At 40.6% G+C, this 26,949-nt stretch overlaps 1 protein-coding gene across 7 annotated transcripts in view; it reads left to right on the forward strand.

The window, feature by feature from the left end:
- The first annotated feature begins 876 nt into the window (after positions 1-876).
- Positions 877-26,949, forward strand: part of tbc1d31 (TBC1 domain family, member 31) — a 43,965-nt gene continuing 17,892 nt past the window's right edge. The window contains exons 1-9 of one of the 7 annotated variants that reach the window (XM_060823041.1): positions 877-1,153; positions 5,055-5,201; positions 6,983-7,098; positions 10,802-10,980; positions 14,410-14,561; positions 18,717-18,876; positions 22,187-22,387; positions 23,138-23,332; positions 25,193-25,272. In XM_060823041.1, coding sequence (XP_060679024.1) covers positions 1,077-1,153; positions 5,055-5,201; positions 6,983-7,098; positions 10,802-10,980; positions 14,410-14,561; positions 18,717-18,876; positions 22,187-22,387; positions 23,138-23,332; positions 25,193-25,272 — 1,307 coding nt within the window. In that variant the 5' untranslated portion in view covers positions 877-1,076. Of the gene's footprint in view, positions 1,154-1,747; positions 1,780-5,054; positions 5,202-6,982; positions 7,099-10,801; positions 10,981-14,409; positions 14,562-18,716; positions 18,877-22,186; positions 22,388-23,137; positions 23,333-25,192; positions 25,273-26,949 lie in introns of those variants that run through there. The other 6 variants (XM_060823045.1, XM_060823042.1, XM_060823044.1 and 3 more) reach the window with 6 other exon arrangements.

Genomic DNA, 26,949 nt, shown 5'->3' on the forward strand with positions numbered 1-26,949 from the left:
TGAAGGAGTCAGACATCCCAACCAACACAATGTCTCTAGTCTGTGTTTAATTATAATGGAAATGGTTCATTCAGGAAGGCACCAAATAGATTTAAACATTTTGATGGAGTCTCACAAAGATAAAATCAAGGCATCAGCAAACTTATCAGCCATCTTAGAAATGAACAAAATGGAGAGAATTCAAGTCATTAAAAACAGAAAGTGCTTGTACCTTGCTAAATTATAGGAAATCCTTCCCATTTACCCAAAGATCTTATGCGAACCCAAAATTGGGTGATCCAGTTACACAAAGACTCATGGCCCAGAGTAGATGTGACCTTTGAATTAAAATGCAGCCAGAAAATGAGTAAGTAAGCTGCTTTATTGAAATGATTCAAGTATAAATACTGAAAATAAAAATCATCAAGATAAACTTTGTCATTGTCTCATTACTATTTTGGCGATTGAATGTATTTTCTGCCTTGCAACAGGAGCTACACTTCAAAAAGTACTTCATTGGCGGAGAAAAAAATTGGCAGTATCTTTAAACACAATTTTCCTTCCCATCAACTTCCCTTATCAAACCAACTCCGAAAACTACAATTCCCAGAAATAAAAATTGAAACTGCTGGAAAAACTTAGTTGGTCTGACAGCATTCATGGACAGAAAGCATTCCTGAAGAAGGGATCATGCCCGAAACGTCGATTCTCCTGCTCCTTGGATGCTGCCTGATCTGCTGTGCTTTAACCAGCAACACATTTTCAACTGTGATCTCCAGCATCTGCAGACCTCATTTTTTACCTGGAGAGAAAACAGTTAAACTTGCTTCAGAACTACAACTCCCAGCATGCGCCGCAGACGGTAAACGTAGTGATGTCACTTCCTCCACGACCGGGTTTTACGACAGAGAATGTTCGTTATTTTAAGGGGTTTGTTCCGTTGAAGTGTTTCGAATTTGTAAATTGGATTCTGGTTTAATGTGTCTGTTTTCTAGAGAACCTTTCCGTTTGGAGGGCAGTTAAGTATTTTGCAGATGAGGTGATGAGGTGACAGTGACGGAAAGTTTGAATTTGCCGCCGAGCTGGTTGCCGCCCTGATGCAGATCAGCGACATCGGAGCCCGGCCCCAGGGCAAGATCTGGCACCGAAGGCCCAACCCCTCAGCAACCGACAGGTAACATGATCCTTGTCTGCCATTTACAGCAAAAACACCTATTCGACTGTAGGAGGCATCAGTGTGGGATCTCTCTCTCCTGTTTGACTGTGGCAGGCATCAGTGCACTGTGTGGGATCTCTCCCTCCTGTTCTACGAAGGAAGACATCAATGCAGTGTCTGAGACTTCCCCCCCCCCCCCATCTCCCCTTCTGATTGTGACAGGCCTCAGTGCTGTGCTTGGAATGCCCCCCTGACCCAGTCAGTGGCACATTACTTTGTCCCCTTCTCCCTCCCTCCCTCACAAGTAGCTCCAGGACCTCACTATTAATAGTTCCACAGATAATGGTCTCATGCTATGAAACTCCCCGAACGGGTACATTCAGACTAGCAGCCTCAACTCCAATGGTGTGTTCTGTCACTTAGCGCCAATGTATTTAAACCATACGATGTTAAATTGGAGGTGGAATTCAGAAAGGAGAGCTCTGCTTGATTAACCCTTCTTCCTCCCATACATCCTGTAGACCAAGAAATGACAGTTTGTGTCTCATCAAGGTCCCAATGACGATCAGCTCATATAACAGAGATATCAAACCAGGGCCTTCTATGACCTTTCTGTATCCTTAACCCATGGAGTGTACCAGCAGGTTTTAACAATTTTGTAATAATAGATTTAGCCGACTGCTTAACTGCACAGCTTTTGTTTAAAATGTAGATGCCATTTCTTTTATTAATTTGTTATGTATAATGTAAATCACATGCCTCAGTCCCATCCTTTATGTCAATGATGTTTGCACGATTTTAAGGGCTTCAGCAGTGTTTCTAAAATCTTTCCCTCCAAGATGGTAAACTTCTGAAACAGCTTGTATAAAGCTATTGTTTTTAAATTACTCTTTCAATCCTGTTGCAATGCCCCTCAAATTAGTGAAACTTTGATATCCAACATTTTGCTGGTAAACAGTATCAAGCCACGTAAGTCTGGTGCTCGAATTGCATAATAAAAATCAACTTTTCTATTCACCACCTCAAGAAGATGAGAAATCAATTTGTGTAGGTGTTAAAATAATCTATGTTGAAATCTCTCCAGTTCTTGAGATTTCAACATGTTTAGTTAACATATGATTTTGTCAGAATATGGCATACCAAGTCAGCAAGGTCTTTAACCAGGTCCCACATGGGATACTGATAAAGAGCTGAAAAGTATGTGACTCAGATTCAACTTATAAAATTACTCTAAAATTTGCTTAGTGGAGGATGCAGCGTGCTGGTAGAAGGCTGTTCGTTTGATGGGAAGCTGATGCCCAGTGGTGGGTCAAAGGGATCAGTGCTGGGTCCGTTGTTGTTTATATACCTTGAACAATGTAGATAAGCTTGCAATGGTGGTTGGGAGGGGGGGGCAGAATGATAAATAATTAAGAAAGCAGCTGTATTCTCCTTTAGTTGAAGGCTCAATAACAAAAGTGCACAATTACAATATGGAATGCAAGAGGTTTAGGAGGGATTTCAGTCAATATTCTTTCACTTTGAGGGTATTGGGGTCTGGAATGCACTGCCTGGGAGGTAGCCTCAGCTTTAAAAAAGTATTTGGATGAGAATTCAAAATGTCATAATATTCAAGGCTGTGGACCTTGTGCTGGAATTGGGCATAGTATTAACTTAGTGTAGTTTTAACAGTACATGCTCACTGGGCTGAAAGGCCTCTTCTATACTGTTCTATAATTCAAGTCCTGCAAAGAATAGTACAGGAATATGCCCTTTGGCCTACAAAGTCTGTGCTGACACATGACGCCTTTTTAAACTGAAAGCCTTTTGTCATCTATATCCCTCAATTCCCTACCTATATATATTTATTGAGGTGTTCCTTAAAAATTGCTGTTGTATCTGCATCTTCAATCTCCTCTGGTAGCAGTTTCCAGGCATGTACCACTCTCTGTGTAAAAAAATTAAAAATGCCTTTCACTTTTCCTCCTTTAAACTTTCCCCTTTTAACCTTAAACTTATGTGACCTAGTAATTAATGTTTCTACCCTGGGGAAAAAGCCTACTCGCAGAGGGCTTCAGAGAACACCTCCGGGACACCTGCACCAACCAACCCCACTGCCCCATGGCCGAACACATCAACTCCCCTTCCCACTTCACAAAGGGCATGCAGGACCTGGGCCTTCTCCATCGCCACGCCCTTATCACCCGATGCCTAGAGGAAGAACACCTCATCTTTTGCTTCGGGACCTTCCAACCCCATGGCATCAAATGGATTTCACCAGTTTCCTCATCCCCCCCCCCCCATCTTATCCAACCTTCCAGCTCAGCACCGCCTTCATGACCTGTCCCACCTGTCCATCTTCCTTCCCACCTATCCACTCCACCCTCCCCTCCGACCTATCACTTTTACTCCCACCTCCATCCACCTATTGCACTCTCAGCTACCTTCCCAGCCTCATTCCTGATGGAGGACTTTTGCCTGAAATGTCGATTTTCTTGCTCCTCGGATGCTGCCTGACCTGCTGGCTTTTCCAGCACCACTCTCTTGACTATAATCTCCAGCATCTGCAGCCCTCACTTTCGCCTAAAAAGATTCGGACGATCCATTCTATCCATGCCTCTCATAATTTTGTAAAATCTATTAGGTTACCATTTAGATCCTGACACTCAAGTGAAAACAAACCAAGTTTGTCCAGTCTCTCCTTATAGATAATAACCAGGCAACATCCTGGTAAATCTTTTCTGTACCAGCTCCAAATTTTACTATAATTTAACACTTTCTAGAATGTAGTCTAATTTTCAGCTGCAGCTCATGCCCTTTCTCTGTGTCTGTTAATCATGCATTTGAGACACTTATCCAAATCTGTTAAATTATATGTATTATTTGACTAAATGTTTACATGTCTTGACATATTTTATGTTCTAATATTCTGAAAACTCCCCTTTCATTTTTCTAATAGTGATCCCATGTCTGTGTCCTGTTCTTCCTCCTTTTCCATGCAATGGATAGAGTATATATTCTCCCCACCCAAAAGAAATGAATTGTTGACCAAGAAAAATTTCAATTAGGATAATATATGTGTGATGGTACTCTTAATTTCTAAAAGTTTTGTTGACTTGAAAATGGAGTCGCGGGTAGATAGGATAGTGAAGAAAGAGTTCGGTATGCTTTCCTTTATTGGTCAGAGCATCGAGTAGAGGAGTTGGGAGGTCATGTTGCGGCTGTACCAGACATTGGTTCAGCCAATTTTGGAATATTGTGTGCAATTCTGGTCTCCGTCCTGTCAGAAGGATGGTGTGAAACTTGAAAGAGTTCAGAAAAGATTCACAAGGATTTTGCCAGGGTTGGAGGGTTTGAGCTACAGGGAGAGGCTGCATAGGCTGGGGCTGTTTTCTCTGGAGCCAGGACTAGAGGGCAGAGGGGAACAATTTGAAAGTAACCTAAGGGACAACTTTTTCACACAAAGGGTGGTGCGTGCCTGGAATAAGCTGCCAGAGGAAGTGGTGGAGGCTGGTACAATTACAACATCTAAAAGGCATCTGAATGGGTATATGATTAGAAAGGGTTGAGAGGGATATGGGCCAAGTGCTGGCAAATGGGACTAGATTAGTTTAGGACATCTGATCGGCTTGGACAAGTTGGACCAAAGGGTCCTGCTGTACATCTCTTGACTCTATGACTGTTTCATTGGAAATGAGTCAGTGGTGTTCAGATTGGTCCTGACAATTGTGGAATCTTAAAATTAATGATGGGAGCAGACCTGGTTTGCTGAAGTTTCACTGAATAAAGGAAATACACAGAAATGTCAGATTTGTCCCAATAGCTCATATGGTCAGCTGAAAACAATTTGCTGCTCATAGCTGTAAGAATGTTAAAAAATATTGTGATTTTGATTTTTTTTTCAACTTTTTAAGATCCATATCTCTCTGTTTTTGGGCAGCATCATAGTTAATGTTACTCATAGTGCAGTGGGCTATCACTCAAAGACGATTCGATTTCTTCATGTTGCATTTGATGCTGTAGGAGAAGCTTTTCTTGCTGGTGATCACCAGGGCAACATCTATCTCTTTGACTTGAGCAGGAATAGGTAAGTCACTGATTGCTTTGCTAACATTCACAGATAATAACTTCTCAACTAGTTCAGATACACTATGATACGTGTCCAGGGCAGGTAGAACTTTCTAACCCAGAGGCAGGGAAACCACTATTGCACCACAAGATTCATATAATTGTATTGTAGATATTTTTAATCAACCAATTCAGGCATGTTGTGACTCAGCACTGGAGCAGGTAGAATGTGAACCTGAACCACTACCACCACAACAGAAGAGCTTTATTTTAATGATTTGTTCTTTTACAAAACATAACCAAACACTTGTACAGTCGGTTGGCAATAAATAAGTCAAGTCCAGATTTAAACCTGGGACAGCTTGCGTAATCATTGTATGACACATTCCAAAATGCGACTCAAACCAATAACTAACTGTGGAATTAGATTATTATAGATATTTTTAATCAACCTGTTCAAACATGTTTTCACACACCTCTGGATCAGATAGGACTTGAACTCATGCCTACTGGTTCAGATGTAGGGCCACTATTACAACACCACAAGTGCCCAATGTTAATATATACTTGCCTTGTTTACATCTCCATTCAGTGGCATTCCTACTTTTAGCTGTTTAGCCTCTAGACTCTGGAATTTCTTCATCAAATCTCTTTCTCTCTATTTCTTTTTAAGACACTGCTTGAAAAGGACCTATTTCATTAATTTTTGGTTACTGTCTTAATAGCTGCCTACATGACTGTGTACTAAATTCTGTTTCTGTGAAGTCCCTTGGAATATTTTACAACATTAAAAATGCTGTATAAATGAAAGTTGTAATCCCAATAACCTTTAGATCATTTTTGATCCAAAACTATTAAGGGAAGTACACTATCCAGATAAAAGTAAGAATGGTTCATAATTCAAGAAAAGAATGTAGCAGTAGATTAGCCAGCAGTGTGATGTGAAGTATTAAATCATTTTGAGACTTTTGTTTTAAATCTTTTTGCAAGCAGCCTACTTTCTCTTCTTTCTTCTACTCTGCCCCTTCCCATAATCCTTGGATATTGAAATTATCTATTATAGCTGCAGTGCTGAGGTAAAACTAAGGACCAAACTTGCTGTTTTCTCAATGTGCAGACTATTTCACCAGGCAGTAACATTTTCTACTGAGCTGTGGGGCATTTGTCAACAATGAGTTGATCAATATGATTAAATCTGCCCATAATGTTAATTAAATAACTAGGAATAAAGATGTTTTTGAGGGAAGAAACTAAACGTTGGGTGCATCTCACATAAGTTTTGTGAAGTTCTACTTAATTATACAAACTATACAGATGTTCTGTCAAGAGCAAGTATAATCACCAGTGATGTAAGTTAGAAAGCATGCATTATTGGACCATGAAATGCAGATATATTCATGTCTTTTTTTCAAAAATGTTATAAATGGTGGCTGTAAAGATACTATTTTAGTGCAGTTTGGTTTTGAAATTGATTAGCTGGTAGAAGGAGGTTGTGGGTGATGGGTATGTAGAATGGATAGATGTTTGGCTATAATCATTTCAGCACATTGATTAAATATAGACTGAGTCACTTGCATATGGTACTAGATTCTAAGCAAGACGGTAATGATGTATTCTTCATAGAGGAGGGATGACTGTTATTTCTTTTTTTGTTTCCAAGCAATTCCACTCCAAAGTTCCCCAATTCATGACACTCAATTGTTAGTCAATGTCACAAACATATTAAATCAATAAATTATGTTGTTTGAGCATTATGAGAGGTTATTCACAGTAATATTAATGTTTGTTATTGTTTCATAGCTTTAAACTTGTGCAGCGCACAGGGCAGGCATGTACAGCATTGGCTTTCAATCTCCGAAGGAAGACAGAATATTTGGTTGCTCTGGCAGATTACTCCTTAAAATGTTTTGATACAGGTACAATAAAGTTAATAATAATTATTGGAGAATCAATTAATTGCTTTACCTGTGGAGAGTTTCTGTTTTGACAATCGCTAAAGATCAACCATTCAGATTGAACCATATAAAATAGCCAGGGAAAATTAATTAGTAAAACAACGATTAATAAAACAATATAGGTCTATTGAATAGTGCTCAAAATACACAAGGCAGTGGTTGAATTTGCTTCAGAAGTCTCCAAAATGCAGAGCAATATTCAATCACAGTAAAGAAACGTCTTCCCATGAGTAGAATGGACAGAATCTCTGAGGACCTGTTCCTCTAACCGTGTGAATCTATTACAGAAAAGTAATACTGAGAGGGAAGCACTCTGTGATTGGAGGAGCAGGGAGTAAAGAAAGGAAAATAAGCAAGTAGACAGGAAATTCTTTTGCTGCCAATGAAAAGTATTGCCAGCAGGAGGCAGAAGCTCTTTCCTGCAGGGAAACGTTCTGCTGAGGGGAAAGAAAGAAGGGGCAAGGGAAGAGGAGTGGGGCTGCAATGGTGAGAGTGGGGTTGAAATGAGGGGATTGGGGAAGGAATGAGACAGCAGAGGGGCCCAGGAGAGGGGGAAGATGCTTTGAAGAAAGGCAGGGATAGGAGAGTGACTACTCAATTGGGGGAAGAGTAGAGACTGCAAAGGAGAGAGATTAGTATTAAACCTGTCAACAAAGTAATACTCCCCAGGAAATGTTGAAAGCACTAAGGTTATGAATTATTTGTAAATTAATGTTTAATCTTATTTTCAACTACATGTTTTTGTATAATGTAGTGAAGTGTAGTAGATGTTATTGTAATGAACGCTATATCACTTATTAAATTTAAATCTGAGTTTGAGATCTCCGATTAAGTAAAACCCTCGCACTCATTCATGGGAAGTGGGTTGCACCAGCAAGACCAGAGTTGATTGCCCATCCTTAATTGCCCTTGAATTGCATTACTTGCCAGGCCATTTCAAGTGCAGATAAGAATCATCCACATTAATGAGGATCTGGAATTGTATCTAAGCCAGATCAGATCAGGAAAGAAAATCTCATTCTCAAAGGACATCAGTGAACCAAATGGAATTTTACATATTTTCATGGTCAATGTTACTGAGATTAATTTTCAATTCCAGAATTGTTAATTGAATGTAAATTTCATTGGCTGCAGTGGAACCCCTGTTCCCAGACTAATATTCTGAGTTTTTGGATTAGTTGTCCATTGTTTTTAGTCAATATTCTGTTGTCTCCTGTGCCTGCATTAATCTTCAGCTTTGTGCATTTTTTCGTAGAAACACTATAGCTATGAACTCATCGGTTTGTAGATGGTGTATTAAGAGTCTTGGGGTTTTTTGTGTGTAAGTGTATGTATCAATTATTTTGAAAATAAAAAGTTGTTAGTTGAAAGTTGTTAACTTTTGCCTGTTGTCGTGTTCCAATTTAAATGTCTAAAGAATTACACTTTCTTTGTGTATGTATCTTTAGGTTTAATGGAGTTGATATTTGTTGACAACACTGATTAATGTTTTTACTTTTCCTGAAAATAAAAAAAGATAGCCATCGAAAACCATCTTAGTGTCCTCAGGAAATAAAAATTGTACCTTTATCTGTAAAGCTTCAAGTAGTTCATAGTTAATTTATGCATTTCATTACAACTCATTACATAAATGAGTATATAGGTATGAGTATAAATGAGGTATATAGATATATTGATTTTCTGGATTGTACTGAGTTAGCTAGATCATAACTAAGCAATGATGGGTTTTTACAATTGCCTTTGAAAGCCCAACTTTGGTGTGTGGGTGGTAGATAGTGGCACGGTAGAATCAGAATCTAATTCATACCAATGTTGAGGGACTTTTTAATTTGCTTGTGAGATATGGGTATCACTGGCTAGCATTTATTATTGTCCCTAGTTGGTGATGGTGAGCTGCCTTCTTGAGATGCTGCAGGCCATATGCAGTAGGTTTACCCACATTGCTTTCAGGGAGGGTATTTCAGCGTTTTAACCCAGTGAAGGAATGGAGACATATTTTTGAATTAGGATGGTGAATGGCTTGGAAGGGAATGGCAGGTGGTGATGGTCCCAATTAACTGCTGCCCTCATCCTTCTGGATGGAAGTAGACATGGGTTTGGAATGTGCAGTCTCAGGTGAATTGCTGAAGTGCAACTTGTAGGTAATACACACTTGCTACTGAGAATCTGTGATGGAGGGAGTGGTTGTTTTTGGATGTGAATGTTTGCTGGAAGCACATTGATGCCAATGTCCATTGAAGGGCTCAGCTCTTTTTCTCCTTTTGCTTGTGCAGCATTCAGCACTCACTGTCGAGGCTTACCTGTAAATTTGATCATTGGGGTAAGGTGACAAAAGATAAACAGCACTCATGGAATTATATCACAGCACTTAAAGATATGAAAACAATTTAGATTTACATAGCACCCTTAAAATAATAAAACATTCTAATGTGATCACAGGAGCGTTTTAAAACAAAGTGTGGCACTGAACTACATGAAATGTTAGACCACGAGACCAAAGACACAGGAATGTTTCAAGGAGGAAAATAAGGTGAAGAGACAGAGAGGTTTGCGGAGGATTTTTCTGAGTTGGGGGCCTAAGCAACTCAACTCACTGCCAACAGTGGTGGAGCAATTATAATTGGAAATGCATTAAAGGAGCAGATATTTCAGAGAGTTGTATTGTTTGAGGAGAATGCACAAACAGGGAAGGCCAAGTCCATTGGGGGATTTGAAAACATGTTTGAGAATATTAAAAATGTTGCTTGACTCTGAGCACATGGGTAATAGGGAAACAGTACTCTGTGGAAATAAAGCATACTTCACATTTACAGAGAATAAAATGCAGTGACCAGACTGGAGTGCATTGAAATAGTCAAGTTGAGTGACAGTGAAGGATTTCTCAGCAAAGCTTAGATAGAAGTAAAGTTGGATTATGTTCTAGAGGTAGAAATAGGCTGTTTTAGTGACAGCATTAACATAGCTTCGTCTTGGAGTCAAATGTCATATCATGGCTGTAAACATACTGGCTCAGACCATTGCCAGAAAGAGGGATGGAATTGGTGGGTTGGAAACAGTTTGGGTGGGAATGAAAAGCCTTAATTTAAGTTTTATCAGTTTTACATTAGATGTAATTTTGCTATCCAGTATTAGTTGTCAGATAAATAGTTTATTAACTTTGCAAATGTGAATGAGTCAAAAAAGTGGTAGTGATGTAGAGCTGAATGTTGTTAGTATACATGAAGATGATGTGAGGGAAATAAAATATTTCAATTAAGTTGTTCCATTTATTAGAAGAATACTGTAGTAGACTGTCACAAAACAGTTATCGTTTAAATAGGTTGTAGTACAATCTTAGCCAAATAAATATACACCACAATTTGTTTTACTCTTCATTACAGACTTCTCATACTCAAGCGACTGCAAGAGAATGAATTTCACTTGTTTTTAAACAGATAATTGGTTCTCACTAAATTGCTGCCTTAATTAGTTATAATTTGGGTTTGTGTCACTTTGGTTAATAGTTTGTTTTCAGTTAACCGCTGGTATTGTTGTCAAACTTGAAATCAGCAAGTTGACATGAAATGACTTGTGAAGGTCCTTGTGGCAGATTCACAATGATGAAGGACTTTTGAGTTTTGTGAAAAACCAACTAGTGTTTTGAACTCCTCTGTTTAATGGGCAGAAAGCAAAGAGCTTGTGAGTTGGATGAGGGGTCATGAGTCTGCGGTTTCATGCATTTCTGTTCATGGATCTGGAAGATATGCTATCACTACATCATCTGATACAGCACAACTCTGGGACTTGGACACATTCCAACGAAAAAGGAAATTGAATGTACACTTGTCAGTCGGCATTCAGAAGGTTAGTAAATAATCTTAAAATAGAAACGATTTGCATTTTTGAGCGAACGAGTTCCATAACATTTTTCGTTGTGTCTGCCACACTGTTTTATGATGCAGGAAACCCAGAGGATGTTTTCTCATTCTGGTTCAGGGAGTACTTATGATCCATACTCTCCAGTCAACCCCACCTTCTGGTTGCCATCCATTTGAACTCCCCCTCCCACTCCCCTGACAACATGCCCATCCTGGGCCACCATCAACATGAGACCACACGCAAGTAGCAGGAAGAACACCTCATCTCCTGCCTCAGGAACTTACAACCATACGGCCTTAATGTTGAATTCGCCAGCTTCCAAATCTCCACCCCATCCTCAACCTCACCCTACCTGTCCAACTTCCTTCCCACTTAACGCTCCACCCTTCCCACAGTCCAGTCACAGCCACCTTCTATCTGCATCCATCTATCACCATCCCACTTGCCTTTACCCCAGTCCCACCCTCTACCTGTTTTTATTTTGCGCCCCCCCACCCCGCCACCCACCAGTTCTGATGAAAGGTTCTGACCTGAAATGCCGACTGCCCTCCTCCGCTGATGCTGCTTGATGGGCTGTGCTTTTTCCATTCTACTCTTTATCCATTCTGATTACTCCACATTGATTGGCTTTCTCTAATTACTTGCTGTGCCTGCATAATAATTTTTCCCAAAAGATGCATCTCAGAACTCTGTAATCTCTTTCCATTTAGATTTTTTTTTAAACTCTTCCTTCTAAAATTCATATTTTGCCACAGTATGTTTCATTTGTTAGATCTTTACCTATCTGTATTTCTTTGTGGCCATTTTACATCCCTAGTCAGGCTTCATCTTGGAAATCACAATACACATTGTTATATTTGTGGTTGAAAAGTTGTGCAAGAAAAGAAGAAGGTCTTGCAATAATTTTTGGTCTACATTTGTTCTTCAATAAACTACAACATAAAACATGCATTAACTCAGAAATCTGCATAAAAGCTCCTCCTGGAAAATATGACATAACTGATTTACAAGCAATGTTTTAAAACACAGTAGCATTTGATTGGGAGATAAAACAGTTTTAAAAAAATAAAGTTTTTTGGAGACAAGCCTTAACATTTGGGGATATTAAACAACCATCTAATATATTCTACACATGGTATTGATAGGATGTAACATAGAGTTCTTGGCAGCCACAACTAACATAAATCCTCAAGTGTTCTTTCAACAAGAAAGTCCCAGCTATCTTTTCCTAGTGAATAACATGATTCTGCATCACTGCAAAGTTTATCCCAGAAAAATACATCAACATATTCCCATAGCACTCATGCAAATGTCTATCTGAAATCCTTGAAACAGCCATTTTTTCTAACGTGATGTTCGTCGGAGTTAATCTACATCTAAAAAGAAAGTATATTTTAGCATAGAAGTCCTGGTTTCTTTTTTCATCCTTATCCATTATTTCCACCTTTTTTTTTTGCTGGTTATATTATTTTTTATTTGTGATAATCTATAACTTTCCCACTTTGCACTTTTAATTACATACCAGTTCAGTTGTATTCATCAATCGATCATTAAATGAGTTCACAATGCTGCAAATAGTTGCCTCATAGAGTGCTGTGACCAGATTAGTGATGTTAAGAAATAATGATTGCTAAATGCTTTTCCTTATAACTTTAATTATATTTATTATAAACTTGATAATTTTGATTTGTAGCTGGAAGTCTATTTTTATATCCTAGTTCTAAGCAGATTAAACAAACCTCTTGTCTCATCTAGAATATATTAATTGAATCTCCTCCTCCATCTCTATGATTACTTTTTGACTCCAATAACTCTAATATTCTGTTCTATATTTTTGTTTCTGTTCTAAATGTTATGTATTCATCTACATTAAACTTTACCACTCATTCTTTAATTCATCCACTCTCTTCAGATGTGTCTTACCTTCAATAAATGCCATTAACAGTTTGAAATTCATTTGTTAGAAGGATGTTGATCTGTATCATTTTAGAAATAATATGGAGCCGAGGGCAGTTCCTTACAAAACTTTACAAATCCAGATAGTGCCTTTTCAAACTGTAGAGAAAGACTTAACCTGCCTCTTAACATAAAAAGTTTCCTTTTATTCCATATCATTACCAATTTAAAGTAGTTGTGATTTGATCTGCTGTATGCTCATGGCAAACTGAGGACATCAGGCTTCAATTAAATAATCCTTATAGACCATGCATAAGGTGTGTGTGTGTGTGTATATCTATTTTTTTTTATATTATATATATTATACACACACACACACACACACACACACACACACACACACACACACACACACGTGTGTGTGTATATATGTGTATATATATATGTGTGTGTGTATATATATGTATATGTGTGTGTGTGAAATTATATATACTATAATTGCATAATAATTCATGTTATTAGATTGTTTAGTAGTGTGACTGAGGATTGCTCTGAAGTTTTGTCTTTGTTATACTTTTGTAAATACCTTAAGTTTCAGTTGAAATATGTTTTGCATCTGTTTCAAAATTAGTTTTTACACCAAGCTAAGAGAGCACAGCCGTATTTTTTACCTGGCGTTAAAGTCAGAAGTACTGTGAGCAGTTCTGGGCAGCATGCTGTAAGAAGGATATACTGACCTTTGCATGGTGTGCATATAGAATGAGAATTTGATTGAAAATTTGAAACTATTAAGAGCAACAGATGTTTTCTCTCTGTCTTATTTATTTTTACTGGCTCAAGAGACTAGAATGAGAGAACATGATTTAAAAACTCAAGCCTGGTCTTTCAGTAACAAAGGTAGGAAACATCTCTACACATAGTATGTTAAAACAAGAGGGCACAAAATAGAAGCAGGAGTAGAGTATATGGCTGATTGAGCTTCTCTGCTATTCACAACAATCATAGCTACTCTTGAACTTCAGTTCCACTTTCTGTGACACTTAATCCACGAGAGGCTAAAAACACATCTATCCCTGCCTTAAATATATTCGACAATGGGCCATTCATAATTTTGAATCTTTATTCCATAAATTGCATTTACGCTAGGTCAGTTGTTAACTTTATGCCTGAGATTGGCCAACAGAAAATCTGTCAAAGGTATGAAGGATATGGTGCAGAATGGGTTTATGGAATTAGTTTGCAGATTAACAGTGGTCTCATTGAATAGCAGAACAGGCTCAATGAGTTAAATATTCTACTCCTTTTCTATATTTATCCATTGAAGGAGTGGCCTGAAGAAGAGTTCATGCCCAAAATGTCGATTCTCCTGCTCCTTGGATGCTGCTGACCTGCTGTGTTTTTCCAGCAACACACTTTCAGCTCTGATCTCCAGCATCTGTAGTCCTCACTTTCTTCTCAGAGTAGTCTGTTACCCAGTTTCAGAAGTGCATGGTAACAGTTCTTCCTTTTCAAATCCAGGTTTATTTCCTTCCACTAAGTAATACAATCATCAGTTGCTTTAAGGATGGTTCTGTCTTTGCCTGGGAAAGTGACACTCTCCATTGCAAGTACCAATTACCTGTACCCGAAGATGAATCCCGGATCAATTATAGAGCTTTTGCTGTTTCTAGGTAGGATATTTACTGGATTTTGATGTGACCAATTTTGAGATAAACGCAGTCCTTGTTTTTGGAATCTGTGAATCTGTGGAACACATTGCTGTAGAAAGCTGTGGAGGCTGAGTCATTCAGTGTCTTTAAAACAAAAGTAGATAGAATTTTGAACAGTTAGGAATCAAGGGTAATGGGGAGATAGCAGGAGAATGTGTTGAGAAATGTATTGGCCATGACCAAAGCAGACTCGAAGGGCCAAATGGCCTAATTCTACTCTTGTATTTTGTAATACTATGCTGCCTCATTGAACGAGCTATCCAACTGTACCATTTTCCTGCTATTTACTGAAGCATTGCAAATTCTCCCATTTTCAGTCCCAAGCAACTAGTTAATCATGTTTTGTCATGTATTCGGTCAGCCTTTTAAGAAAAAATAACAGTTCACTACATACAAAATATTCTAATTTCCCCTTTGAAGTTAATTGGCAAAAGAATTGTGGGCAGCATGGTGGCACAGTGGTTAGCACTGCTGTCTCACAGCGCCAGAGACCCGGGTTCAATTCCCGACTCAGGCGACTGACTGTGTGGAGTTTGCACATTCTCCCCGTGTCTGCGTGGGTTTCCTCCGGGTGTTCCGGTTTCCTCCCACAGTCCAAAAATGTGCAGGTTAGGTGAAATGGCCATGCTAAATTGCCTGTAGTGTTAGGTGCAGGGGTAAATATAGGGGAATGGGTCTGGGTGGGTGCACTTCGGTGGGTCAGTGTGGACTTGTTGGGCCGAAGGGCCTGTTTCCACACTGTAAGTAATCTAAAGAATCATTCTGTGTTTTCTGGTTACAAAGTCTCCTGCTAGCAGAAACAATTTCTACTTATTTACATAAACAAAACTTCCCATGAGTTTGAACTTCATTATTGAATGATATTGTTTTAGGTCTGTTTACAGCTTGCCAGTGCGTTTCCTCAGTTTTGGAGCACAGTTTCATAAATTCTGTAGTTTAAAGACAAATCTTGTTCAACTGGGTAATTTTTAAATACCTTTTTGAAAGAATGTTATAATTTTGAGGAGTACTATGCTTTATTAAATGCAAGTTAAACCTACTAGTTAATCCTTTTAGTTTTTATTTTCTCTCTCCCCTGTTCAAAGTACATGACTCCTTGCTGATGTATATGCTAATCACAGTATTATGATAGCATGATGGTGGTAACTTTAAATGTAAAGAGTTAATCATGCCTGCATAAGAAATAGGAGCAGAAATTAGGCCATTCAGCACATCAACTCTGCTCCACCTTCAGTCATGGCTGATAAGTTTCTCAACCCCATTCTCCCGCTTTTTCCCCATAACCCTTGATCCCTTTGATACTCAGAACCTATCTGGCCTCCACAGATTTCTGTGGCAATGAATTCCATAGATTCGCCACTCTGGCTGAAAAAGTTTCTCCTTCTCTCCATTCTAAAAGGTCTTCTATTAACTCTAAGGCTGTGCTCTCGGGTTTTAATCTCTCCTGTCAATGGAAGCATCTTCTCAAAATCTACTCTGTCCAGGTCTCAGTATTCTGTATGTTTCAATTAGATCCCCCCTCCTCATCCTTCTAAACTCCAATGAGTTTAAGCCCAGAGTCCTCAAATGTTCTTCACATGCTAAGCTTTTCATGGGAGGTTCCCGAAAATGGTCCCATTCTCGGGAAACTCCTCTGAACATGCTCCAGGACCAATACATTCTTCCTGAGAAAAGGGGTCCAAAACTGCGCACAATACTCCAAAAGTGGTCTGACCAGAACCTGATAGAGCTTCAGAAGTACATACCTGCTTTTATATTCAAGTCATCTCAAAATCATTGCATTTGACTTTCTAACTACTGACTCAACCTGCAGATTTACCTTGAGAGAATCCTGGACTAATTCCTAAGTCTCTTTGCACTTCATACTTATGAATTTTCTCCCTATTTAGAAAATAATCCATGCCTCTATTCTTCCTATCAAAGTGCATGACATCACATTTCCCACATTGTATTCCATCTGCCACTTCTTTGCCAACTTCCCCAACCTGTCCAAATCCTTCTGCAGCCTTCCCACCTCCTCAATGATACCTGTCTCTCTACCTATCTTTATATTGTATGCAAATTTATGCAGAATGCCTTCAGTTCCTTCATCTAGTTCGTTAACGTATAAAATGAAAAGTTGTGGTCCCCACACTGAGCTTTGCAGAACAGCACTTCTCACCGGCTGCCATTCCTGAGAAGGACCCTTTTATCCTTACTGTCTGCTTTCTGCCAGACAGCCAAGCTGCTATTCATGCTAATACCTTGCCTCTGACATCATGGGCCCTTATTTTACTCAGTAACCTCCTGTGCGGCACCTTGTCAGAGACGTTCTTGAAGTCCAGGTAGATAACCTCCATTGGTTCTTCTTCGTCTACCCTGCATGTTACTTCCTCAAAGAGTTCTAGCAGATTTGTCAGTCAGGACCTCCCCTTGATGAAACCATGCTGATTTTGCCCTATTTTACCATACACTTCCAAGTATTCAGAAATCGCATCCTTAACAATAGATTCCAGGATCTTATCCATGACTGAGGTTAGGCTAGTGGATCTGTAATTTTCTGTCTTTCGCCTTACTCCCTTTTTAAATGAGGGTGTCATGTTAGTGATTTTCCAGTCATCTGGAACCCTCCCTGATTCTAGCGATTCATGAAAAGTCTCCACTAATGCCTCTGCTATCTCTTCAGCTATTTTCCTTAGGTTTCTGGAGTGTAGACCATCTGGTTCAGATGGTCCACTTTAAGGTCATTCAGTTTTTATACCACCTTCTCCTTGGTGATGGCCACCATACTCAGCTCTACTGCCTCACACTCTTGAATTAGGGATATTATTTGTGACTTCCACCGTGAAGACTGATGTCAAGTAATTATTCAGTTCCTCAGCCAATTCCTTACTCTCCACTACTATCTCTCTAGCATCATTTTCCAGCAGCCCAATGTCAACTTTTGCCCTTTATATATTTGAAGAAACTCTTACAGTCTTCCTTTTATATTACTGGCTAGCTTACCCTCATTTAATCTTCTTCCTCCTTACTTTTTTTTTGGGTGCCCACTGTTGGTCTTTGTAAGCTTCCTAATCCTCTGGTTTCTCACTGCCCATCGCCACATTACATGCTTTCTCTGTTACTTTTGTGCTATCCCTGACTTTCTTCGTCAGCCATGGTTGCCTCACCCTCCCTATGACATGCTTCTTTTACCTTGGGATGAATCTCAGCTCTGTCTTCTGAATTACTTCAGAAACTCCTGCCATTGCTGTTCCATTGTCTTCCCTGCTAGGTTCCTCTCCCAGTCGATTCTACCCAGCTCCTCCCTTTTGCCTCTGTAGATGCCTTTATTCAGCTGTAATATCATTACTTCTGATTCTATCTTCTCCCTGTCATAGTTACTCGATCCCCTTAGGTGCTTTGGCTAAGCAGCCGTTTTAACAAGTCAGATCCTTTAATGGGTATAGTCTGTTCAGCTGTAAGATGGGAGGGCAGTGGTGAAGCATGGTTAATATTCCTCACATGACTACCTCCTGACTCCTTCAACTGCAACATGTTGGATTTATATGCAGCACTGCTTTTAATAACACCTGACAACCAGAGACAGCCACTCGATGAAGGAGCAGTGCTCGAAAAGCTAGTGCCTCCAAATAAACCTGTTGGTTTATAACCCGGTGTTGTGTGATATTTAACTTTGCTTTTAGAATAGTTAAACATCCTAATCTGCTTCTCATGAGTGTTACTAAACAAAATTTGATACAAATCTAGATGAGGAGATGTCAGGACATATCAGGGGCTTTAGTTCTAAGGAAAAAACAAAAACTGAGAGGTTTTGCAAAGGATTTCCAAAGCTTAAATCATAAGTAACTGAAGCCACATCAGTGATAGTGCAATAAAAATTGGTGATGCCCAAAAGGCCAATTTTGGAGGGTTGCAAACATTTTGGGAGTTTGCTAAGTTCGGGAGACATTGAGGAATTTAAAAACAGGGTTGAGAATTAAGATACTGTTTAACAGCAAGCTAGGGTGGGTCAGCAAGTACCGGAGGTGATGGATAATGGGAAAATGCAAGTTCTAAGTGGGTGCAATCTGAGCCCTGTAAATATACAGATAAACTTACAATTCAGGATTTGTGTCAAAATTTTAATACTTACAGGGATGGTCGTGCTCTTGTAGCAGGAGGAAAATCAAACTTTCTTCACCTCTGGTGCCTGAATGCCAGGCAACTTCAGCGGATCATTCAGATGCCTCCTAAAGTGCGAACTATTCGACATCTGGAATTTCTACCTGACAGTTTTGATGGTGGATCAAGCCAGGTGAGCATGAGGAGCAGTTGATTGTTTGCATCAATGGCCAAAATAGAATACTGGTTGGAGGATATCACATCAACTTTGTGCACTATTGAAAGTACTAAGTCCATTTTTAACCATCAGAATATGATGGAGAGAAGAGCCAAGGTTAGAGGTTGATTGCAAGTACCTTAAGATTGAGTGATGATAAAAAAAACCAGAAAAGAGATAATATAGGTCCCATATTTGCTATCAGTGATTGTGAATGGGTAGAAAACCCAGCTCATTCAAATAGTCAGCAGAGAGAGGAAAAAAGGCAAATCTGGAATACTAATGTACTTCAGTCTGGACTGGAATGGTAGGCAGGGGGTCACAAGTTCTAATCAATGCAAGCCAATTTGGAAATGGTCTATGCAGAGGTTACCGTTAGCAAATATTGTTACAGGTAGGACAGTGGAGGTAGAAACCCTGTTATTAACTTTGATGTGCTGAAAATGTGTTGCTGGAAAAGCGCAGCAGGTCAGGCAGCATCCAAAGACCAGGAGAGTCGACGGTTCGGGCATGAGCCCTTCTTCAGAAATGAGGAAAGTGTGTCCAGCAGGCTAAGATAAAAGGTAAGGAGAAGGGACTTAGGGGAGGGGCGTTGGAAATGCGATAGGTGGAAGGAGGTCAAGGTGAGGGTGATGGGCCCGAGTGGGGGTGGGGGCAGAGATGTCAGGAAGAAGATCGCAGGTTAGGAAGGCGGTGCTGAGTTCGAGGGATTTGACAGACAAGGTGGGGGGAGGGGAAATGAGAAAGCTGGAGAAATCTGCATTCATCCCTTGTGGTTGGAGGGTTCCTAGGCAGAAGATGAGGCGCTCTTCCTCCAGCCATCATGTTGCTATCGTCTGGCAATAAAGGAGTCCAAGGACCTGTATGTCCTTGGTGGAGAGGGAGGGGGAGTTGAAGTGTTGAGCCACGGGGTGGTTGGGTTGGTTGGTCCGGGTGTCCCAGAGGTGTTCTCTGAAACGTTCTGCAAGTAGGCGGCCTGTCTCCCCAGTATAGAGGAGGCCGCAGTGGATGCAGTAAGTGATGTGTGTGGAGGTGAAGGTGAATTTGTGGCGGATATGGAAGGATCCCTTGGGGCCTTGGAGGGAAGTAAGAGGCGCAAGTTTTGCATTTCTTGCGGTTGCAGGGGAAGGTGCTGGGAGTGGAGATTGGGTTGGTGGGGGGGGGTGTGGACCTGACGAGGGAGTCATGGAAGGAGTGGTCTTTTCGAAACGCTGATAGGGGAGGGAAATATATCTCTGGTGGTGGGGTCCGTTTGGAGGTGGTGGAATTGATGAAGGATGATACGATGTATATGGAGGTTGGTGGGGTGGGAGGTGAGGACCAGTGGGGTTCTGTCCTGGTGGCGATTGAGAGACGGGGCTCAAGGGTGGAGGAGCAGCAAGTGGAGGAGATGCGGTGGAGGGCATCGTCGATCACGTCTGGGGGGAAATTGCGGTCTTTGAAGAAAGAGGCCATCTGGGTTGTACGGTATTGGAACTGGTCCTCCTGGGAGCAGATGCAGTGGAGACGAAGGAATTGGGAATATGGGATGGCGTTTTTACAGGGGGCAGGGTGGGAGGAGGTGTAATCTAGGTAGCTGTGGGAGTCGGTTTATAGTAGATGTCTGGGTTGATTCGGTCGCCCGAGATAGAAATGGAAAGGTCTAGGAAGGGGAGGGAGGAGTCTGAGACGGTCCAGGTAAATTTGAGGTCGGGGTGGAAGGTGTTGGTAAAGTGGATGAACTGTTCAACCTCCTTGTGGGAGCACGAGGCAGCGCCGATACAGTCATCGATGTAGCGGAGGAAAAGGTGGGGGGTGGTGCCAGTGTAGCTGTGGAAGATGGACTGTTCCACATATCCTACGAAGAGGCGGGTATAGCTGGGGCCCATGCGGGTGCCCATGCTTACTCCTTTGGTTTGGAGGAAGTGGGACAATTGGAAAGAGAAGTTGTTCAGGGTGAGGACCAGTTCAGTCAGTCGAAGGAGGATGTCAGTGGAAGGGTACTGGTTGGTACGGCGGGAAAGGAAGAAGCGGAGGGCTTTGAATCCTTCGTGTTGGGGGATGGAGGTGTACAGGGACTGGATGTCCATGGTGAAGATAAGGTGTTGGGGACCGGGGAAGCGAAAATCATCGAGGAAGTGGAGGGCGTGGGTTGTGTCCCAAACGTTGGTGGGGAGTTCTTGGACTAATGGGGACAGGACCGTGTCGAGGTATGCAGAGATGAGTTCGGTGGGGCAGGAGCAGGCTGAGACAATGGGTCGGCCGGGGCAGGCAGGTTTGTGGATTTTGGGCAGGAGGTAGAAACGGGCGGTGTGGGGTTGTGGGACTATGAGATTGGAGGCGGCGAATGGGAGATCCCCTGAAGTGATGAGGTTATGGATGGTCTGGGAGATGATGGTTTGGTGGTGGGAGGTGGGGTCATGGTCAAGGGGGCAGTAGGAGGAGGTGTCTGCGAGCTGGCGTCCTTTCTCCTCTCCAACATCTGCAGTCCTCACTTTCTCCTCCTCCAACATCTGCAGTCCTCACTTTCTCCTCCTCCAGCATCTGCAGTCCTCACTTTCTCCTCCTCCAGCATCTGCAGTCCTCACTTTCTCCTCCTCCAGCATCTGCAGTCCTCACTTTCTCCTCCTCCAGCATCTGCAGTCCTCACTTTCTCCTCCTCCAGCATCTGCAGTCCTCACTTTCTCCTCCTCCAGCATCTGCAGTCCTCACTTTCTCCTCCTCCAGCATCTGCAGTCCTCACTTTCTCCTCCTCCAGCATCTGCAGTCCTCACTTTCTCCTCCTCCAGCATCTGCAGTCCTCACTTTCTCCTCCTCCAGCATCTGCAGTCCTCACTTTCTCCTCCTCCAGCATCTGCAGTCCTCACTTTCTCCTCCTCCAGCATTTGCAGTCCTCACTTTCTCCTCCTCCAGCATCTGCAGAGCTCACTTTCTCCTCCTCCAGCATCTGCAGTCCTCACTTTCTCCTCCTCCAGCATCTGCAGTCCTCACTTTCTCCTCCTCCAGCATCTGCAGTCCTCACTTTCTCCTCCTCCAGCATCTGCAGTCCTCACTTTCTCCTCCTCCAGCATCTGCAGTCCTCACTTTCTCCATTAACTTTGATGTGGTTAAGTTGGCACTGCTCAGGCTCACTGTAGATTCTGGGTTTTAAACTTCAGTAATTTGAATAACTTGAGCAATGAAGTTTTGATCATTTAATGCACACATAATGCGGTTTTTTAAATAGCATCACAGATCCATTGATATCTTAATGCTGTTTGATTTTAATTGTTCTTGTTGCAAATAATGAATTTTACCAATGTTGCAGGTTGTTGGTGTCTTGAGTCAGGATGGCATCATGAGATTTATCAATATCCAGACCTGTAAACTGCTTTTTGACATTGGAAGCCTTGATAATGGAATTAACACTGTGGCAATCAGTTCAAATGGACATTACATTGTAGCAGTCCTGGAGGATGGCAGCATTAACATTTATAGTGTTAAGTCTTTGTCACGGGAATTAAACAAGGTATTCAGCAGTTTATTGATGCAATGTTAATGAACTAAATATAAAAGTAAAATGACATTGTGAATTCCAGTAACAATTTAATGTTTTGTTTACATGCCAGCATAACAATACTGTAAGATTGACAGTGTGATTTACTGAGATTTAATAAAATGTTGAACTGTGTTTTCCCTCTGACTTTCACAATTGCAACTGCAGTTTAGTGTCATAGTTATAGAGTCATAGTTTAATACAGAGAATCTTCATACATATGACTTCAGTTTAGTTACGTGAAGTACTTTGGAATGTTCTATGGATTTGTTCTATTATACACAACTTATTTTTAACCTTGTCAAAATCTTACTCTGCAAGGTTTTATTTGAAGTTGAAATTGATTATTGTCTCAGTTTGAATAATGTCCGTGGCTCTTTAAAATACGATGCTGGATCACTTTATTATTAAAAATGTGTGTTGTTCAGGGTACTCTATCCACTTCTTAGCATTTATTGCACCTCCCTTGCCTGTTCTGTAGGTACAGTACATTTAAAGAATGATAATCTTTAATAACTAGACTTTATCAAGTCTAATCATGCAATGCTCTCTCTCAGTTAATACAGTTCTAAGCACCACCTTGCTTCGAATACAGTGACTGTAATGGAGTCAACACTTCTTTCAGATTGTGACATTGATTAACATCTGTGTCACTTCAGGGAGAAAACATTAACAGTGACGGAAGCTTTACTGTCTCACATCAATTTTCTTTGTTCCTTCCAGCCTCCTCCTCCACTGGTTAAAGTAGTGGCAGATAGTGAGAAGACCAAGGATCCTCAAAATCTGAATCATGTTTCTGGTTTGAAACTAAGAGTGACATCTGGAAAAGTTGGAAGACCTTTGAGAGGAAAATCAACTGGAAAGAAAATCCAAACCAGGGTGTTAAAACCATCTGACAAAATTACAGATGACAAAGAGGTTGGAAAGCAGAGTCATGGGAGTTTTGAAACAAGTCCATTCTTTTTTACAAAAGATTGTTTTTAAAGCACTGCACCTGGATCGTTGATTTTGGACAAATTAATCCATAACTAAAGCAAATTGTTTTAAAGTCTAGAGTGTTGACATTTCTAGGAAAGGTTTACTGTTCTAAAGGTGAAGAATTTAATTTGATTTATTTTCTTTTTTACATCTTGACACTAACTATTTTAAAAATATGACTCCCTGATGCTGAGTACTCTATTCTATGTTGCTGAGAATGGCTATTCTTCACAGAGATTCTGACCGTGAAAGTCACAAACTGTGTCTCCTAGTAATCATTTAAATGCATTTACAGGTGGCATCACAAGGTGGCAAATGTTCTTTGTTCATCTGGCTTGCCCAAGTCCAATGTACTGAAGCCAATCATTGCTGCTCATCTTTACATCAAAAATTAGGCATCTTCGTGTAAACCGAACAGCAACTGTGGCTCTGTGGGTTCCACTATGACTTTTGAATCTGATGGTTACATATATAAGTCATACTCTAGGGACTTAAGCATGTAATCCAGGCCAATGCTTAATGTAGTAAGGGTCTGCTGCACTTTTGGAGTTGGAATCATTTGGAATAGATATGAAATCTGGGATCCCATTGCCCTCTCTGTTGGAGGGAAAAGATCTCACAGCATTATTTTGAAGAAGAGCTGGGATGTTCTTCCTAGTGTCCTAACCAATATTTATTCCTCAACCAACGTCTGTATTACATTGCTCTTTGTGGAATCTTGCTGTGTGTGAATTGCCTGGTGTGTTTTCTACATGGCAACAGGGACTATTATTTAATTACATCATTGGCTAGAACACACTTTAGCATGGCCTGAGGTAATGAACAATGCCAATGAACTACAACTGCCTTTTTCCCTTTCACCTCATAAGATGCTAAGATTGATTATTACTGGGGGGGCAATGGCCTAGTGATATTATCACTAGACTATTAATCCAGAGACCCAGATAACGTTCTGAGGACCTGGGTTTGAATCCCGCCACTGCAAACGGTGGAATTAGAATTCAATAAATATCTGAAATTAAGAATCTAATGATGACCATGAATCCATTGTTGATTGTCAGAAAAAAACATCTGGTTCAATAATGTCCTTCACAGAAGGAAACTCCAAACCTTACCTGGTCTGGCCTCCATAGGCAATATAGTTAACTCTTAACTGCCCTCTGGACAATTAAGGGTGGGCAATAAATGCTGCTGACGCCCTCATCCTGTGAATGAATTTTTTTTTAAAATTAGATATCATTTGTAAGCATACAATCAAAGCCCAGCTGAGGTCAGATAATTAGACTCATAGTAGCAGTTTAATCCAGGACTTGTCTCGTTTAAGCAATTCATCGCCATGCATACATATGCCTGCTAACACTTTCAGACATTCCATCTATAGTTGGTTCTGCTATAACATGTGTTTCTCCGATGCAAATTAACTTTAATGCAATTGAAGAATTTAGATGTTATTTGTAGATTGCAAATTTTCATTACCTGTGTTGGTTATAACTTGATTCCGGTCCCGTTAGTTTAAATAATGCGACTATTGCAGGATTTTCTTATAGTGCGAGATCACATGAGATGGAACTATTGCGTTACATCAGAACTGACTATTTTCTTATTCTGATTTTACAACAGCTAAAGTGCATTAGAACTTAAGAGTTTCCATTTTCCACCTCAATTTTTTAAAACCTTGACATTGCATCATGAATAGTTAACACAAAATGCTGAAATATTCTAACTTAGTGATGTAACATATTACCTAGTTTGAAGAAGAGAAATAGTTGGTGATTTATTGTTCTCTTCATCATATTTTAGAATGTACTTCCAGCTGGTCTAAATAAAAAACGGCTACAGGCCTTGCTGAAAGAATTTGGAGAATATCCAGAGAAGTACAGGTACGTCATTGAAACTTTTGAACATACCTACAACTCTTAGTAACTAAATCGATTTTAAGCATCTATCTAATAATTAGATTGTATTAAAGAGGAATCCAAACAGTCTGATTAATGCTCTTGTTGTTAGTTGCTTCTCTCGTAAATCCTCAACCTTCACCCTTCAGGCACTTCCGTATTCAGTTTGTTCAGGGCTTGATGAAACATTGAATTGCTTTAAAATGATCGTAAATGGAATGAATGCTTGCGGGTCATTTTGTTCAGAGGCAACGTGTAGCCATATCTAAATTGGTCCTTGAGTAATATCTGCACATGTACACTTACCACAGGGAGTTGGGAGACGGTTATCCAAAGTGAGAATGCTGCTTGATTATACACCTCCCTAATCCAGGCAACTCAAGCCAGTTGTCATCACTTCAGCACTGAAGTCAACCAAAATATGAATGTACTTTTATATATTTGCAAATTCATATGCTGAATTTCATATCAATGTTTACAGTTTTCCCCTGAAAATACAGCTATAACAATGAGATCCACTAATAAATCTAATCCAGAATTCAGGAGAAACATCTTTAATCAGATAAAGAGAATGGGAACGTGCTATCACAGGGAACAGCCAAAGGGGCTAGGACAGATAGAACATAAAACATAGAAAAATACAGCGCAGTACAGGCCCTTCGGCCCTTGATGTTGCGCCGATCCAAGCCCACCTAACCCACACTAGCCCACTATCCTCCATATGCCTATCCAATGCCCGTTTAAATGCCCATAAAGAGGGATAGTCCACCACTGTTACTGGCAGGGCATTCCATGAACTCACAACTTGCTGAGTAAAGAATCTACCCCTAACATCCGTCCTATACCTACTACCCCTTAATTTAAAGCTGTACCCCCTCGTGATAGCTGACTCTATACGTGGAAAAAGGTTCTCATGGTCAACCCTATCCAAACCCCTAATCATCTTGTACACCTCTATCAAGTCACCCCTAAACCTTCTTTTCTCCAATGAAAACAGCCCCAAGTGCCTCAGCCTTTCCTCATATGATCTTCCTACCATACCAGGCAACATCCTGGTAAACCTCCTCTGCACCCATTCCAGTGTCTCCACATCCTTCCTATAGTATGGTAACCAAAACTGCACACAATACTCCAGATGTGGCCGCACCAGAGTCTTATACAACTACAACATGACCTCAGGACTCCGGAACTCAATTCCTCTACCAATAAAAGCCAGTACACCATATGCCTTCTTCACAGCATTATTTACCTGGGTGGCAACTTTCAGAGATCTGTGTACATGGACACCAAGATCCCTCTGCTCATCCACACTACTAAGTATCCGACCATTAGCCCAGTACCCCATCTTCTTGTTACTCTTACCAAAGTGAATTACTTCACAGTTACCTACATTGAACTCCATTTGCCACCTTTCTGCCCAGCTTTGCAGCTTATCTATATCCCGCTGTAACCTGCCACATCCTTCCTTACTGTCAACAATTCCACCGACTTTCGTATCATTCGCAAACTTGCTCACCCAACCTTCTAGCCCCTCCTCCAGGTCATTTATAAAAATGACAAACAGCAATGGTCCCAAAACACATCCTTGCGGAACACCACTCGTAACTGCACTCCAAGATGAACTTTTACCATCAATTACTACCCTCTGTCTTCTTACAGCCA

Source organism: Hemiscyllium ocellatum, chromosome 4 (assembly GCF_020745735.1).
Source record: "Hemiscyllium ocellatum isolate sHemOce1 chromosome 4, sHemOce1.pat.X.cur, whole genome shotgun sequence".
Lineage (NCBI taxonomy): Eukaryota > Metazoa > Chordata > Chondrichthyes > Orectolobiformes > Hemiscylliidae > Hemiscyllium > Hemiscyllium ocellatum.